This window comes from Chiloscyllium plagiosum, unplaced genomic scaffold (genome assembly GCF_037043375.1).
Source record: "Chiloscyllium plagiosum isolate Xiang-an unplaced genomic scaffold, Cpla_swu_hap1 HiC_scaffold_9, whole genome shotgun sequence".
Classification (NCBI taxonomy): domain Eukaryota; kingdom Metazoa; phylum Chordata; class Chondrichthyes; order Orectolobiformes; family Hemiscylliidae; genus Chiloscyllium; species Chiloscyllium plagiosum.
In genome coordinates this window covers 45,131,570-45,149,530 of record NW_028270147.1, presented here as the reverse complement: position 1 = coordinate 45,149,530, position 17,961 = coordinate 45,131,570, and the positions used below count along the sequence as shown (strand labels likewise).

At 40.0% G+C, this 17,961-nt stretch overlaps 1 protein-coding gene across 3 annotated transcripts in view; it reads left to right on the top strand.

Annotated features, from left to right (window-relative positions):
* Window positions 1-17,961, top strand: part of LOC122554720 (importin-13) — a 232,020-nt gene that overhangs the window by 105,737 nt on the left and 108,322 nt on the right. For all 3 annotated transcript variants that reach the window (XM_087990587.1, XM_087990586.1, XM_087990588.1), the window contains 2 exons: window positions 5,229-5,369; window positions 6,785-6,926. In XM_087990587.1, coding sequence (XP_087846713.1) covers window positions 5,229-5,369; window positions 6,785-6,926 — 283 coding nt within the window. The remainder of the gene's footprint in view (window positions 1-5,228; window positions 5,370-6,784; window positions 6,927-17,961) is intronic.

Here is a 17,961-nt window from a genome sequence, read left to right as displayed (position 1 = left end):
GTGTTTTTCTACATTTTGAGCATGACTTCTTTGCTCTTGCATTCTGCAACTTGGCTAATAAAGACGAGTATCCCACCTACTACCTTTAACCACCTTATCTGCTTGATGTGCTACCTTTAGGGATATGTGGATATGCACATCAAGGTCCCTCTGATCTTCAGTGCTTTCTGTAGTCCCACCATTCCCTGTCATACCTCTGTTCTGACTACTGAACAGTTCAGCGATATCCTTCTGCAGTTGACAGCTATCTTCCTCACTGTTTATCACACCACCAATGTTTGTGTCACCATGAATATTTTGATCATGGCCCTTACAGTTAAGTTCAAATCATTAACGTAGACCATAAGTGGCAAGGGTCCTAGTGCTAAGCCCTGTGGAAACCTATTAGAAACAGCTTTCCAACCACAGAAATATCTCTAACATTACTCCTTGCTTCCTGCAACTCAGCCAACCTTGGGTCCAATGTGCCACTTTGCCTTGGATCAATAAGGCTTCTACTTTCTCGATCAGTCTCTTTGTGGGAACTTATCAATTGCCTTGCTAAATTCCATGTAGACTACATCAAGTGCATTATCTGCTTAACACCCCCGGTTACCTGTTCAAAAAATTTCAATTCAATTTGTCAAGCGTGACCTTTCCCATATCAAATCAGTGTTGACTAACCCTGATTAATCTACATATCTATAAATGCAGATATATTCTATCACTCGGAATACGTTCTAATAATAATCTTACTCTTAAGCAAGCTTAGACTTGTTGACCTGTCATTTCCTGGCCTATCCCTTCCTCATATTTTTAATAGTGGGGCAATGTTCACAATCCTCAGGCACCTTACCTATGGTCAGAGAATTTGAAGATTACTGCCAGGACCCCTGATAAACCCTCTCTTGCCTGCATGACTGACATACATCTCAATTGGCGTCAGCACATTTATCCATTTAGAAGGTTGCTTAACCAGCTGTCTTTTCCTTTTCCTTCATTCTGCCCTTGAATTCTTTACTAATTTCCTTTTAAGTGAAGCCCCTACCCAGCCCTTTTTAAGCTCCTCTAGGGACTCTGCTGTATTTGTTATCTGCCTAAAGCTTATTTTCTTAACCCTAACCTTTTGGGCCTTGATCTTTAACCTCTCTCCACTTAGCAGTATGCTTGCCCAAAGTGCTGGGGAAACTCTGCGGGTCTGGCAACATCTGTGGGGGTGAGGGGAAGATATTTGAGTCTGGTATGATTCCTGTTGAGAAGATGTCTGCCCCTTTTTTGTGTGTTCCACTTCTACTGATATGGTCTAACATGATCCTTCCCAAGGTATCATGCCTCGTCTTTGCTATTAAAGGTTTCTTAATCAATTATACAGCCTATCTTCTATCCTCCACCCTCCACCACCACCAATCCCCTGCAACACTATCTCATCTGAATATCTTATAATTAGGAATATTGAGCTGCCAATTCTACTCATCTTCCAGCAATATCTCTGTCATAACTATGATAACGTACTCCATTCATTATGCCTCAGTCACCTTGTATTAAAATATATTCCATTTAGTTTTATTAATCTAGCTTCTTTCTTATCTAGCCTTTGTTTCTACTGCCGTCCAGACTTGGTTACTAGTGTTTCAATTTAAAATACCATCTCAACATCTCTCTCCTCTGAATTACTTATCAGGATCCCATCTTCTTACCAATCTAGTTTAAGTCTACACAACCAGCATTAGTTAAAAACTCCTGCAGGGTTGTTGGCTCGCCTCCTGTTCAAATGCCATCCAACTTGGACAGGTTTCGGCTCCCGCAGAAATGGTACGTCAGGAATCTATATCTCTATCCTTCACCATCTCTCTGCTCGTGCCTTCAGCTGCTCTATTGTTCTATTCCTGTACTCATTACAGTGTGACACTGCAATAATCTAGAGATTACTATCTAATTTCCTAAAGTCTACTTGCAGGATGACATTTCTCTTTTTTTTTCTTATGTCATTGGTTCCAACATCGTAGAATTTAGCATTCAGTTTGAGAATCTGAAACTGGGTCCAGAAACTGTGCTAAATGGCGCAGTTGGCTGAGTGGACTGGGAACGGAGTTTTGCAGAAACGTTCATGGTTGAAGAATGGAAGTTGGTTTTTAAAAGATATTTCTTGACTTGCAGCATAGATAACTCCCCAGTGAGTAAGAGAGATTCTTCAAAGGGGTTAAATTGATGCTTAACTGGGGAAGTTCCAAACCATATCAACGTGAAAGAAGTAAACTTAAAATGTGGTAAATACTAGTGAACCAGAGAATTGGGAAAATTTAAAAGCTAACATAAAATGACCAAAACGGAGAGGGAAAACTAGCAAGCAAATATGAAAATGGACAGTAAAACTTATTTAAATATATGAAGAAGAGAGAGGTAATGGCGAACATAGACCCCCCTCAGATAATGAGGCGAGGAAATAATAGGGACCAATTAGGGCAAAAGAGTTGAACAAAACATTTTACGTTGGTATTCACAGAATTCAAGTATTAGTAAATAATGGGATAGGAAAAGGAACTAAATGCAATAACTATAGTTAGGAAAAAGTATGTGGGGAAACTATTCGAGCTATAAGTGCCTTATTCCTGATGGGTGGCATTCTAGAATATTAAAAGAAGGAGCTACAGAAGTGATGGATGCACTGGTAGTAATCTTCTAAAATTGCTTAGATTCTAGAAATATCCAAAAAGATGGAATAAAACGTCTTAAGTTAGAAGTTTTACAAAAAGGCAGGGAGATTAGTAAATGGGTAACTATAAGCCAGTTATGTTGTTATGTCATTAGGGAAATTTTAGTGTCTGTTCTAAAGGATGTAATAGCAGAGCATTTAGAAATGCACAACATAATCAAGCAGAGCCAGCATGGCTTCATGGAGGGGAGTCATGACAAATTTATTCCAATTGGTTGAGGTAACAAGCAGGATAAATAAAAGGGACCATTAGATGTGATCTGTTTGGATTTCCAAAAAGCATTTAAGTAAGAGCTTGTGCTGTTTGAGGTGGTACTTTGGCGTGGACAGAAGATTGGCTAACTCGTAGAAGATAGGTGGGATTTTAAAGATGGTACCGTGTAACTAGTGGAGTGCCACAGGGATCAGTGCTGGGCCACACTTACTTGTTGCTTGGATGACAGAAGTGAATACTATTAGATTTGCAGATATACAAAAATATGGGGGAGGCAAGTAGTGAGGATGACAGTGAGTCTACAGAGAGATATAAACAGATGGAGAGTGGGAAAAGCCTTGTTAGGTGGAATGTAGTGTGGGACTGTGAGATTGCACTTTGGCAAGATGATTAGAAGAACTGAATACTAATTAAATGGGGAAAGATTGCAGAAAGGTGCAGCATAAAGGAATTTTGGGTCCTTTGAATGAAAGACAAAAAGTACATCAATTATTAGAGAAGGCAAATGTAATGTTGGCCCTTTTTTTCTTTGTGAATAAGAATAGGGAGGTCTTGCTAAAACCATGCAAGGCACTAATCAGACCTCACTTAGAATACTGAGGGCAGTTTTGATTCCCTTGTCCTAGGGAATTAGCATTGGAGGCAATTCAGAAGATGTTCACTATGTTGATACTAGGTATGGAGGGATTTTCTGATAGGTTTGGCTTTGAATTGTAGAAAATTGAGAGATGACCTAAACATAAAATTTTGTGGGCTTGTTGAGGTAGAAGCATAAAGTTTATTTTCCCCTTGTTGGTAATGTTCTGTAATTTATAGCCACTCTGGAAGTTCGGTGCACAGCAAGTGGCCTTGATATATCATGGCATTGACTTGGTTCCAGATGTTGCTGCTCTGCCTTGGTAAGAAAATTTGAGGGAATGCTGCTTGTTGTAAAGTCTAAAATCAGAGAGCATAAACTCAGCATAAGACTTGCCTATTGAAGACAGGGATGAGGAAGACTTTTTTTTTTTCAGAGGGTGGTAAATTGTGGAAATATTCATTCCAGAGAGCTGTTGAGGCTGAGTGATTTAAGTATATTCTGGCCTGAAGAAAACAACAAATTTACAATAGTTAAAGGAATCAAGGATTATGGGTAAAGGCAGGAAAGAGTGGAGTTGAAAATTATCAAAACATGCATGATTTTATTGAATGGCAGAGTAAACACACTGGGTCAAATTACCTACTTCTCCTATGTCTTATGATCTAACATGGACCACAACCTCTAACTGTTGACCTTGCCCCTTCAGAATGTCTGCATTTGTTCCATAATACCCTTTACCCTGGCACCTGGGAGGTAATGCATCATCTTGGCTTCATGTCAGTGGTTATAGAAACACCTGTCTGTCCAACTGCCACACACTACCACTATTGTCCATCCACCATTTATCCATCCCCTTCCCAAGCAACTGGACCACCCAAAGTCCTGTGACCTTGGTTGTAACTGGCCTCCTTAGAGAAATTTTCACTCTGACTTTTCCAAGGCTGAAAAACATTTGTGAATAAGATGCATTCAAAGAATGCCATCACCACCTGCCTGGTCCTCCCTTTTTTGTCTGGCAGTCACCCGAATTGTCTGTGCATGCACTTCTTTAGGCTGCAGTGTGATTACGTCTAGAAGCGTGCTATCCATGATCCTCTCAATGTCATGCATGTACAGTAGTGCCCCTAGATCCCAAATCCAGAGTTCAACTTGCTCCAGCCAGAGACACTGCCTGCAGGCATGGTTTTCCAGACCATCAGTAGCATCTGGAATTTTCCACCTAGTGCAGGATGCATTGACCATGGGCCTGAATTTCCTAGTCATATCATAAACAGAGTAGAATGCTTTTATTTTACCTTTGAGCCTATTAAAATATAGTCTAGAAAAATCTTATTCTTTATGTCAAATAAACAACCAGAATGCCTTAAGTATCAAGTTAAGAAATTTAGTTACTAAGTTTTAAAACTTAGATAATTATCTATCTAAAATCCTGTTCTAGATGTTATTTCACTGAGGCCTGGGAGCAGTTGTCCTTCTGTTTCTTAGCTGAGGAATAATCTAAAAAGGGATGCTACAGGAACATGTAAAGCTGATGGTGGTGAAATCAATGTTAAATTTGCAGCAGATTTTAGAAAAATGTTTTCCATTTTAAAGATAAAACCTTTTGTATGCAGTGTAGCGGTTTGACTCAGTGCTGCAAAATATTTGGAATTTAGATTTATTAGTATCTTGTTTTGAAATTGTAAAAGTTGATCATATTATTTGTTTGGTTTTAATTTCAGATCCTCTTTATGTAATTGCAGATATGTCAACACGTTACTGAAGCTCATCCCTCAGGTCCTGCAACTGCAGGAGCAGCTGAGACAAGCTGTACAAAATGGAGACATGGAGACATCACATGGTATCTGCAGAATTGCTGTGGCTCTTGGAGAAAATCACTCGAGGTTCGGCTTGCTATCGTTTTATTTATATTGCACTTCAATCCTGTTTTAACAATTGTTGCTTGCAAAAAGATAAGAAACAAAAATGAAACCTAGAAAATGTAGTTTGTAATAAAAAAAAATCTGATTAGTTTTGAAATATTTAAATTGAGCATGTTAACTTTAAGATCTTCTTTTTCTGAGTTCTTGATCGAATTTATGATAAATATATTGGCCCCTAACTTGGAGAGTTGAGCCTTAATGACAAATTGTGGTTAAAATAAGAAGTAACCAACACTTGTTGTGAAAATGAACAAATGTCTTGATGGGACTTCCTACCCTTGGAAATTTTGGGAGTAGGAAGTACTGTGCAGCGTTATCCACGTGGAAGATGAGACACTAGGTACAAGAAATGTATTGAGACCGCAACCAATTATGTAACTGTTCCGAGAGTAGTGGAGCAATAATGAATCATATTGGTTGCGCAATCTCAGATTGGTTTATTAGAATTCTGTTATCAGCTTTGTTGAACAGAATATGTAATTATGAAGTATTTTTAATGCCCCTGTTTAGATTTTATGAACCCTCTGGGGCAGATGGGACTTGAATCCTGACCTTATGGCCAAAAGATAGGGATACTGTCACTGTGCCACAAAAACCCTTCGCCTCAATTATACAGTGCCCTCCAACTAGGAAAACCATCCCGAGGTGTTTTACAGAAGAGAAATTAAACTAAAGTTAATTTTGAACCAAAAAAAGGTGCGCTAGCCTACTGGATCAGTAATCCAGAGGTCTGAACAAATCTTACTAAGGTAGTTAAGGTAATTTAAAATTAAAATCATTAAATCTGGAATGAAATGTTTGTTTCATTAACAAAAAATAAATCAACTGTCAGTTGTTGTAAAGTCTGATTTGGGTGAATTAATGTCCTTTGGAACAAATGTCAGCTGTTAAAGAAGGCAGATTGCCATCACCTTCTCAAGGGCAGTTAGGAATTGGCAATAACCTCTGCCCTTGCCAGCAATGCTTATAAAAATATCTCAGGAGACTTAACTAAAAGCTTGGTCCAAAGTTAGTTTAATTGGAGAGCCTTATAATCATGTCTATAGTTGGAGAATAGGGAAAGTTTTACAAGGTTTTCATGAAAAATAATGAAGTCAAGTAACTTTTAAAAATCATTCCAGTTACCCCGAAGCTTTTATCTTTCTTCATCTTTTTGTTTTCTCCTGTTCATGAGACGCATTGCTGAAATAAAACTATTATTGCTTCAAATACTTATTACTAGTAGCATAGTGATAATATTGAAGTGGATTTTTAACAATAAAGCAACAGCTTCTGCATTCTTGGAATTACCTTTACCATTTTATTTTCTTGAAATTATGTTGCAGTGAAGTGTTGTTGAAACTTTCCCGACTCCCGTGTGTTTGTTCCTTGTACAGAGCCTTGTTGGAGCAAGTGGAGCACTGGCAAACATTCCTAGCACTTGTCAACATGATCATGTTTTGCACAGGAATTCCAGGCCACTATCCAGTGAATGAAACTACAAGCTCTTTAACGCTTACATTCTGGTACACGCTTCAGGTATGAGCAGTATCTTTTGAATTGAATAAAATGCAAATATGGTATACTAATTCCTAATGTAAGTTCAGTAGTCCTCACTTTGTGAAGTATTGCCTCTCACTGGCAAAGGAAACAAATTTGTCCTCGGGTGCCTGCCTCAGGTTCACCACCTCATCTGCTGGAAGGTTCCATAGTTTTATTCAGTCACTACGTGATTTCTTGAGCTACACCAGTGAAATGTACTTCATACTTTTGAGTCATGGTCTCTTCCAGTCAAGACCCTGATCAACTTCAGCAAGAAAAGTCTGGTCATTTCGAGTTAGGAATCAAGACTTTGACGAGTTGAACAATGCCTTTATTTGTGCTGCTCCTTCGCTGTGACCCAGCACCTCAAAGCGATCCCCTCTCAGAAACAACCTGTTCTGCACCTTCCTGCAGGACATCTGCTGAACAACATCAGATTACCACAGCTCCGCTTTTTTCACATTGAAACCCAGGGCAATAATATGAACTGTTTGGAAACTGGTAGAGAGAGACATTGCTGCCGAAGGTGGTTATGACGTAAAGGAGAGGAACAAGAGTGTGTCCAAGTCAGGTTGCAAGTGTTCCTGTCAGCTCCACTGGGGAGGGGGCGGCGGGTCTCTGCTTATCCTGTTTGCGTTTTAAACAGGATAAGATTGGTTATAACTTCACAACAAAGTGTTAACTTAAACAAAAGATTACATATAATCAAAAGAAAGGTTTAATCATCAAGCATTGTTTCACTTCTAAAGCAATCTTGATGATGGCTAACAATTTGGGAGTACACCCAACTTGCTGCCTTTTGATAGTTGTGAAATTGGAATAAGCTAAACGAAGACCTCCGCTGACCTTGTGGCTGCATCTCTAAAATATTAGTATATTGTCTTCACTCTTTTCACAAAGTCATGGCGCAATTCTTTGTCAAGTGCCAAATCAGAGTAACACGGTGTTTAGTGCTAAGATCTGCATTGGCTACAATTAAGCAGAATATAAGACAATATATTAATCAATTAATATACTTTAATTGTGTTATTCTAACTAAAATAAGTCAAACATGAAATTCATTTCCTTACATCCTTCCTTCAATCTTGTCAAAACCAAGCCCACCCTTATTCTTTTAAACTCCAGTGGAAACAGACCCAGCAAGTCTAATCTATACTAATAAGACAATGCACTCATTCCAGGTATCAATCTAAATGTCCTCTGATCTACCTTCAATGCATTTACATCCTATCTTTTTAATTAAGGAGACCAAATTGCACATGTGTTCGAGATGTCTGAATAATGTCCTGTATAACTGAAGAATAACATTTCCTTTAATGTTGAATTCTCTCATAATAAAGTACAACATCCCATTAGCCACCTTGATGGCATGCTGTGCCTATATGCTAACCTTTTGTGATTCATGCACTAGATACCTAAATCCCTCTGCTCCTTGGAATTCCATAGTCATTCTTCATTTTAAGTAATGCCCTGGTTTTTACATTTTTCCTGACAAGGTGAACAAACTCATTTTCCCAAATCATATTCTATGTGCGTTATAGATGAGGCTGTTAAAATCAAATTATATTGACAAGAATATATAATGCTGTGTGTCATTTCACATTTAGCGATCCATAAGAATCTTAAAGCTTTGCTAAAAATACTGGTAATACATTATCAAGAACAGTGTTAAATATTTAAATCTTTATTTGCTCGTATCCATGATCTCTTATCCAACTGCTCATCGCGTTGTACCCAGCCCATCTTTGTTTGGGATTGATCTTTGCTTGTAATGTTTGCACGGTTGAACCTCCTTCTCCTTCTCACCAAATGATAACAATCTCTGATTGTATTGATGAGTATAATTTCTTGCAAATCAGACTTAAATCAGACTTTTCTAGTTAAAACCCCAATAGAGATTGAAACATTTTTTTTATTGCCTGTCCCTAGTTACCCTTGAGAAGTGATGGTGAACTGCTTCCTTGAACCACTGTAGTCCATCTTCTATAGGTAGGCCTGCAGTGTCTCTACAGGTGAAATTTCAGGATTTTGATCCAATAACACTGAAAGAACGGTTATAGTTTTCCATGTCATGATAGTGAATGGCTTAGAAGAGAACTTGCATGTAGTTGTGTCCGATGTATCTGCTGCCCTTGTCCTTCTGAGTGGAAATGGTTGTGGGGTTGGAAGTGCTATCCAGGCAGTTTTGGTGAATTTCTGCAGTGCATCTTGTAATTAGTACACATTGCTGTTATTTGAATGTCAGTGGTGGAGGGCATAGATGTTTGTGGATTTGGTGCTAATCAAGCAGACTGCTTTGTTCTGGATGGTATCAAACTTCTTGTTTGCTCTCTGAGCTGCATTAATCTAAACATGGGGAGTATTCCTTCACACCCCTGACTTGCACCTTGTAGGTGGTGGGCAGACTTTGGTGAATCAGGAGATGAGCTACTTATTGTTGTTTCCTTAACGTCCAACCTGTTCTTGTAGCCACTATGTTTATGTGGTGAATCCAGTTGAATTTCTGGTCAATGGTAATCTCATTTTATTCGTGTTGCTATTAATTATCAAAGTCCAGTACATTGTCTCTTATTGGAGATAGCCGTAGCCTGGCATTTGTGTATACAAATGTTATTAGCTGTTTTTCAGTACAAGCCTGGATATTCAAATCTTGCTGCATTTGAGGATGGGCTGCTTCAATATCTGAGATGTTGTGAATGGTGCTGAACGTTGTGCACTTGTTGGTAGATGTCCTCACTTCTGATTTTGTAATGATGGAAGGTCATTGATGAAGTAGCTGAAGTGATTGTGCCTAGGATCCTCCCCTGAGGGACTCCTACAGAGGTGATCTAAAGCTGAGATGATTGACCTCCAACAACCACAGCCATTATCCTTTGTACCAGTTGTGACTCCAATAAGCAGAGAGATTTCCACCTGATTTCCGTTGACTCCAGTTTTGCTAGGGTTCCTTGGTGCTATGCTCTATCAAATGTTGCCTTGATATCAAGGCCAGTTGCTCTCCCGTCACCTCTGGAATTCTGGTCTTTTGTCCATGTTTGAAACAAGGCTGTAGTAAGATCAGGAGCTGAGTGGCCCTGGCAGAACCTAAACTGTTTGTCAATGAGCGCGTTATTGCTGAGCAGTTGCTGCTTGATAGCCCTGTTAATGAGTGCTTCCTTCATGTGACTGATAATTGAGATTTATCTATCTGTTGGTAAATTTTCATAGTTATTGAATAATGCAGTGCAAGAGGTCACTATTTAACTCCTCCTATCACTTTCAAAGATCTATCCAGCTAGTTTCATTCCTTCCCTTAATGTCAAGTCTCTATTGACTTTAATTTATTGCCATGGAATCTTTCAAGTGCCCATTAAGTTTGTCCTAGATTAATGTCTCTAAATACTTCTCAGCACTAATATTAAGTTGATTGTCCTGTGATTGCTATGTTTATATTACTAATCTTTTTCTGAAAGTTTTCATTCCTGTAGCTATGATTCAAGGGAGACCACTTTTCTTTTTATAACAAAATTTAAATTCCCTAGCTATTAACATAAAGATTTACACCATGGTTTTTTTGTATTTCAGAAAACCATTTACTGGCAAGAGTAAAACAAAGCAAGCAGTATTAACTGACACTGTCTTTTACACATGCTTAGTCTTCGAGCTTGAAGGCCTAAATAGAACACTCCCCATTCTTTTTTCATCTTTGCTCATGAATACCTCTACACACGGCAGGATCTTAAAGTTTCCTTCAATTCACTTCTCCTGGGACTAAACTGAGGCAGACCACAGTTCTTAGTTCTCAGTATTCCTGCTATTCTACAAGATGTGAGGTTTCTTATGGTGCTTCTATGAACATCTCTCTAAGCAACCCTCCATTGGTCATTTTAAACATCACAACTGCGGATACCCTAACTCAATAATAAGCCCTACTGTTTGCTTCATGACTCTCAATGATACCCTTATTACTTGTTTGCAGCTACTGGTAGTTTTCTTTCTCTGCTTGTTTCTAAGTCATTCCAGCTTAAGACACAAACTTTGTACTTCACAGTTACTTCTGAACAGACTTTGTTTGTTTCCATGATTAATCATATGGATATTAGTAAAACAAAATGGAATCTTCCCTGCATATCCTTTTACCAAAACAACATAACACATCTTGGATGTCTCAGATGAAGATTTCAACAAATTAACTTGGTGATGAAATACGTTCTATCCAGATTTTGTACAGGTCAATTTAGCTAACCAGTAACCTTATTGGAACAGACGGTTCCAGGTGTTACTAAATGGAAATGTTCTGTTCTGGGAAACAAAAGAGGTGTATTTCCAGGTTTTCAACAGGCTAATCAGGAAACTAAGAGGCTGCTGAGGAGTTCTCAGTTGGAGAAGGAGGCAGACAGAAGCTCCATGATTGGTGTTACTGCTAACTGTTTAACTAAAGCTAGTCAAACTACACGAGCTTTGTGGTGTGGTCTCAGGAATGTCCTTGGAGCAATGGTGGGGCTCGGAAGAAGCTGTGTGCCAAAAATTTGGTACAGCTGAGAGTAGGAATTTGAAATTCCACAAGCAGTATTTGCCAAATGCAATTGAGCAAGATTAAACTTGGAGAAAGTACCCAAGGGTAGTTTTAGCATGGTAAAGCTGGCAATCTGAGAAGAGCTGGAATTATGCTTGTGAAAGAATACTAAATGCAGTTTGAGCCCAGGAAAGTGAAAATTCAGGAAAAGTGGTTGATTGACAAGTCCTAGAGCAGATATTGAGTAATCAATGATGGAGCAGATCCTGAGAAGCATTTTCAAGGTCAGACCATCTAAAGTGAAGAATTATGATCCTTTTTGGAATTAAATGAGATTTGATGGCTTACTATCCATGGGATCTGTCTTGATCACATTTATTCTTTGTGCGTGTGACAGTGTTCGATCTCAATCTATTGATGATATTAATGTTAATTCTGGATGTTAGAAGTAAACATCCAAGAGTGCTGTGGGAGAAAGGAAAATATTGCTTATATATAATTTAAGTATGAGAACAGACTTCACTAAATGCAATGAAAACTTGAATGAATTATCAGAGTCTAGAAAGCGAAAGTGTCTGAGCACAGCAGGCACTCACTTTTTACATTTACTCAGCTGGTGTGGCACCTTCATTCAGTTGGTACACGTTGCAACCAGGGTCATGGAGGATGACTACTCTCATCCAATAGTTGACAGCTGAGTGCAGCAGACCATCATGGACTGTCGGATAATCATTGGTCATGTGGGATTATGTTCAAATAACGACCAGAATCGGTGAGTGGCGAAAATAGCCTCTTAATCAGCAATCACAGCATAAGTTCGAGGCAGCAATAGAATCCCAAAATACAGTCCTTACAGTAACCCCTTTATGCACAGTTCTTACATCTGTTAAAATTCCATTACTGTGGTGTTACATTTTTTTATCTCTGGTACACAAAGATTTAAAGGGCTTTTGTCCTGGGAGAGGATATCCGTTAAAACATGTGCTAAGTGCTGGCTGCTACTTCTGATGGGACAAGTAGGAGGTTGGAAGAACACAGCAAGCCAGGCAGCATCAGGAGATGGAGAAGTCAATGTTTCAGGTGTAACCCTGAAGAAGGGTTACATCCGAAACATTGACTTCTCCACCTCCTGATGCTGCCTGGCTTGCTGTGTTCTTCAGCTCCTGCTTGTCTACCTTTTGATTCCAACGTCTGCAGGTATTTTTTTGTCTCTAATCACTCCTGATGGGACGTCTGTCTGGTCTGCTTGCATAATTAGAAGGTGTTGGAACTTTTGTCTTTTAATTTTGAAAATATTAGTGAAAATGCTAGGCCTTGTGCTAAGTAAATTAAATATTGTACCTATACTTAAAAGAATGAAGGATATTAAAGTGATTACTGTAGCTGGATTGTGAGATTTATTTACTGTTTGTCAGTGTGAGTTTCAATCATTCATGTAATTTCATGGAAGCGCTGTGTTGTCAGTTAGTTTCTTAAAGGGATAATGGCCCAGTTAAAAGGTATTTAACAGGTACTTAATTTATTCAGGTCCAGGAGATGGTTGGTTAGGGCTGAATAATATTATTATGTTTCGTAGAGATTTGATGGGGATGACATTGTTCGCTATGAAATGATTGGTAAGGGTTGATTAACATTTGTTTTGTGCCAACAAAAGCAAGCACAGACAAAACACAAAGAGGCTCAAATTCACCCTCGCCACGCAAACTAGGTAGTAGCATGATGACTGAGATACTATGTTATAGGCTATCTTTAGTAACTCACCAGCTTGCTATATTCATTAATGCCAGGCTCCTGTTCATTCAAAACCCTTTACTAACCCATTATTTACTATAACATGATTTCATTCATTCATAAAACTGCTGTTCTGTAGTATCTAAATTTGAAAACCCTTTCAAACCCATGACAGAGGAACCTTGATTATCCGAAGGAGATGGGCAGGCAGTATTTCGTTTGAATAATTGATTATTTGGATAATTGATTTGACCATAAACAAGGTTTGTATGCTGCACTTATTCAGCGGTAAACAGTGCTTGTAGCAATGGGTGTTAAGATTTGAAAATGCAGTACAGTAGAACCTCAATTATCCGAATATCAATTATCTGAATTTCGGATTATCTGAGCAAGTGCTCGAGGTCTTGTAAAATCATTACATCAGAGGTAAGTGAATTTGGGCTACCTGTATTGAAGAACATGTGAAAATGCTGGCAAAAGCAAAGAAACACAAGCACCTTGAGCAAAGCTATTGGATTTTTTAAAATGTAAGAGTTACTTTTGCAAAGGGCTGTGTAACTAAGTGCCTATTTCCTGTCACTTTACTGGACAGTTCATGAAAAAAATGGCAGAAAAAGTAAACGCATATGCGAGGTGATGCTTCTGTCTTTCTATCACTGCAGAGTTCAGTGGAACTGACAAATGCTGTTGTGATTGTCGAAGCTGTTCAGGACCTTGTTTAATGCTGGGATTTCATGTGTGATGGGAAGGGTTTGCTCTGTCAGTTTAACCTGCAGAATGCAAAGATTAGTTTGTTTAAATAGCACACTCCTGAAAATTATAGGTTTTAAAAAAAACTCTCCAACAGGGCACAGCGTTAGATCAGCATGGTTTCCCTTGTTTATGATCAAATCAATTATCCGAATAATTAATTATCTGAAGGAAATATTGCCCGCCCATCTCCTTCGGATTATCGAGGTTCCTCTGTAATGGATTTGAAAGGATTTTCAAATTTAAATACTACAGAACAGCAGTTTTATGAATGAATGAAATCATGTTATAGTAAATGGTTTTGAATGAACAGGAATCTGGTATTAATGAATATAGTAAACTTGTGAGTGAGTTAGTAAAGATAGCCTATAACACAGTATCTCAGTCATCATGCAACTATTTGGTTTGCATTGTGAGGATGAATTTTAGCCTTTATTTGTTTTGCTTGTGCTTGATTTTGTTGGCACAAAATACACGTTCATATTTGGAACTATCTGATTGCTTAGTGTGACCATGACGAGTGTCCAAGTGGGCATGGAGGACAGAATAATAACTTGCAGAGGTTTTTTAGATGGGTTGTAGCTAGGGTTAGGTAGACTGAATAGTCTCTGACACCTCCCTGCCCTTCCTGGAACTCTCCATCTCCATTAATGACGACCGACTTAATGCTGACATTTTTTTTACAAACCTACCGACTCCCACAGTTACCTGGATTACACCTCTTCCCACCCTACCTCCTGCAAAAAAATGCCATCCTGTTTTCCCAATTCCTGCGCCTCCGCTGTATCTGCTCCCAGGGGGACCACTTTCACCACAGAACACACCAGGTGGCCTCCTTCATTAGAGACCGCAATTTCCCTTCCCACGTGGTTGAAGATGGCCTCCAATGCATCTCATCCACATCCCGCACTGCTGCCCTCAAACCCCACCCTTCCAGCTTTAACAAGGACAGAACCACCCCCCCCCCCCCCCCCCCCCCCCACCGGTTCTCACCTTCCACCGTACCAACCTTCGCATAAACGGCATCAGCCGCCGACGTTTCTGCCACCTCCAAACATACCCCACCACCAGGGATATATTTCCCTCCCCACCCCTTTCCACTTTCTGCAAACACTGTTCCCTCCATGACTACCTGGTCAGGTCCACGCCCCCCCCCCCCCCCCCCCCCCCAACAACCCACCCTCCCATCCTGGCACCTTTCCCTGCCACCGCAGGAATCGCAAAACCTGCGCCCACACCACCTCCCTCACCTCCATCTAGGGCCCCAAAGGTGTCTTCCACATTCATCAAAGTTTCACCTGCACAACCAACGATGTCACTTATTGTATCGGTCGCTCCCAGTGCGGTCTCCTCTCCATTGGGCAGACTGGATGCCTCCTCGGAGAGCACTTTAGGGAACATCTCTGGGACACTCGCACCAATCAACCCCACTGCCCTGTGGCCCAACATTTCAACTCCCCCTCCCACTCTGCCTAGGACATACGGGTCTGGGCCTCCTCCATCACCTCCCTCACCACCTGACGCCTGGAGGAGGAACGCCTCATCTTCAGCCTCGGAACACTTCAACCCCAGGGCATTAATGTGGACCTCACCAGTTTCCTCACTTACACCCCCCCCCCACCTTACCCCAATTCCAAACTTCCAGCTCAGCACTGTCCTACCTGCCAATCCTTCCCACCTATCACCTTCATCCCCACCTCCATTCACCTATTGAACCTTTTGTTACCTTCTCCCCAGCTCCCGCCCCATTTATCTGTCCATCCTGGAGGCTCCCTGCCTCCATTCCTGATGAAGGGCTTTTGCCCAAAACATCGATTTTCCTGCTCCTCAGATGCTGCCTGACCTGCTGTGCTTTTCCAGCACCACTATTATCTAGACTCTCTATAGTCTCGTGGTGAAACAGCAACTGCTTTTAAGTTTTGTGTGCAAGGGATTGTCAGCCATGCCTGCTGTATGCTGTAAGTGTTGAGTTCAGTCCCCAGTTAGGGGGACAATGCAAGATTGCCAGGTGCACAGCAGCCTTGTTAAAGATACTAGATATCCTTGGTACCCCTGCTGCATGGATAGCCATTCCAGGAATGGCAAGTGGTAACATGGGGCTAGAATTGGAGGCGCGGGTGCAAGTAGGGTTGAGGTAGTTAATTAATAGAATCATACAGCGTAGAAATAGGTTCTGTAGCCCAACATGTTTATGCTAAACAAGAAATACCAAACTAAACTAATCCCATTAACCTGAACTTGGTCCATAACCTCCTACTTCCACTTCACCTGACAAAGGAGCGATGCTCCGAAAGCTTGTGATTTCAAGTAAATCTGTGGGACTATAACCTGGTGTCGTGTGACTTGTGACTTCTGACTTTGTCCACTCCAGTCCAACACCAGCGCCTCCACATCATCATTACTATCTCCTGGCATTTTAAGTGTTTGTCCAAATGCTTTTATTGTCACAAGAGTATCTGTCTCCACCATGCTGTGTGACTCTGAGCTATCTACCCAATCCTACTTGCCATCTCTCTCTCTCTCCTCCAATTCTAGCCCCATCTTACCACTTGCTCCCCTGTCAGGCAGCACATTCTGTATTTCTACCACGCTGTGGGTGAAAATTGTTTTCCTTCAATCCTCTCTAACCACCCCCTCACCTTAAACTTATGCCCTCCGGTCTTAGACGTGATGTTATAAGGAAAAAATTCTCACTACCTTTCATCTTTATGCCTCATAATCTTGTATACTTCAATCAGATCTCACCTCAGCCTTCTTTGCTCCCAGGAATACAAACTGAGACTTTCCATCCCAGGCAACATCCTGGTGCATCACCTCTGCACCCTTCCAGTGTAGTCACATTCTTCTGATAGTGTAATGATGAGGACTGTACCCAGTGTTCTATCAGTGGCCTAACCAGTGCTCAATAAATTTGCAGCAAGGCTTCCCTGCTCCTATATTCTACACCCCAGTTAATGAATACAAGCATCCCAAATGCCTTATTCTCCACCTATCAACCTGTGCTGACACCTTCAGAAATCTATGGACCTGCATACCAAGATTCATTGAATTAAACTTTTGCCAACAAATCTTACTGGTTCTTGTAGCAAAAAGTCTTCAAAAACTTGATGTAAGTGGCACTTAAGCCAGAAAATGCAAGGTTAGGCCCATTGTCGAAGCCACCTTTTTATTACTTTCCCACTTCCAACTTTGACATTTATTTAATAAACATAGGCCACTTCTTGAGTTGTGATTACTTCTGATATATTTTCTGGGCTTTTCATACATCTTAAATTTTGAACTTCGATCCCAAAAATGTTATATTCCTAAAACATGTGGATCCTGAAATTAGATTTTTTTGAAAAGCAGCCCTCTGGTACCACTCCCAAGAAGATTGTACGGTCTTCAATTATCGATTTGCGTCTGTTTCAAATTTATAAGTTGTGATTTTGGTCATAAAGCTTACTTTGTTGATAGAAAGTTTGAACAGCTGAAGTGTCTGCAGTGATCCTAAGATGGCTGTAGTTTCCACCAACATCAACAATGGACCTTTCCACAAATTTGGAATTCTGCCCACTTTGCATAACAGCTTTGTTTTCAGAGATTGCAGGTAACAATTTAGGAAGCTGCTTTCCTAAGTCAAAACATTTCATCAAAATGTTTTTCATCGGATTGAGGATATTCTAGATTTCCGGGATGTCAAATGTAAATTGCATCCATGTGTAATGAGCACCTGTGGTTGCTAAATTTCCATAAATATGTGGAAGATGATGGAACTAACAGCGAAATTTAAATGTTTATTCAAGACTTTCCTTAATGACTTTCCTTTCCCACATTTTACATTTTGCTGGCTTTTGTGTCCTTGAGTCTGTGTAAATTATTGTAGGGACTTAATTTTAGATTTTTCATAAATAGAGGCACAATGTACAAGAATATTAAGGAAAAGATCACATATTTTGTGGCATTACGATTAAAATCACTGGAAGGATGCTGAAGAATATGGATGAATAATGAAACCTATAGTTCAAATAGCTAACCTGCTAAAAGTGTGAATGCTGATTAAGGACAGAGTATGCA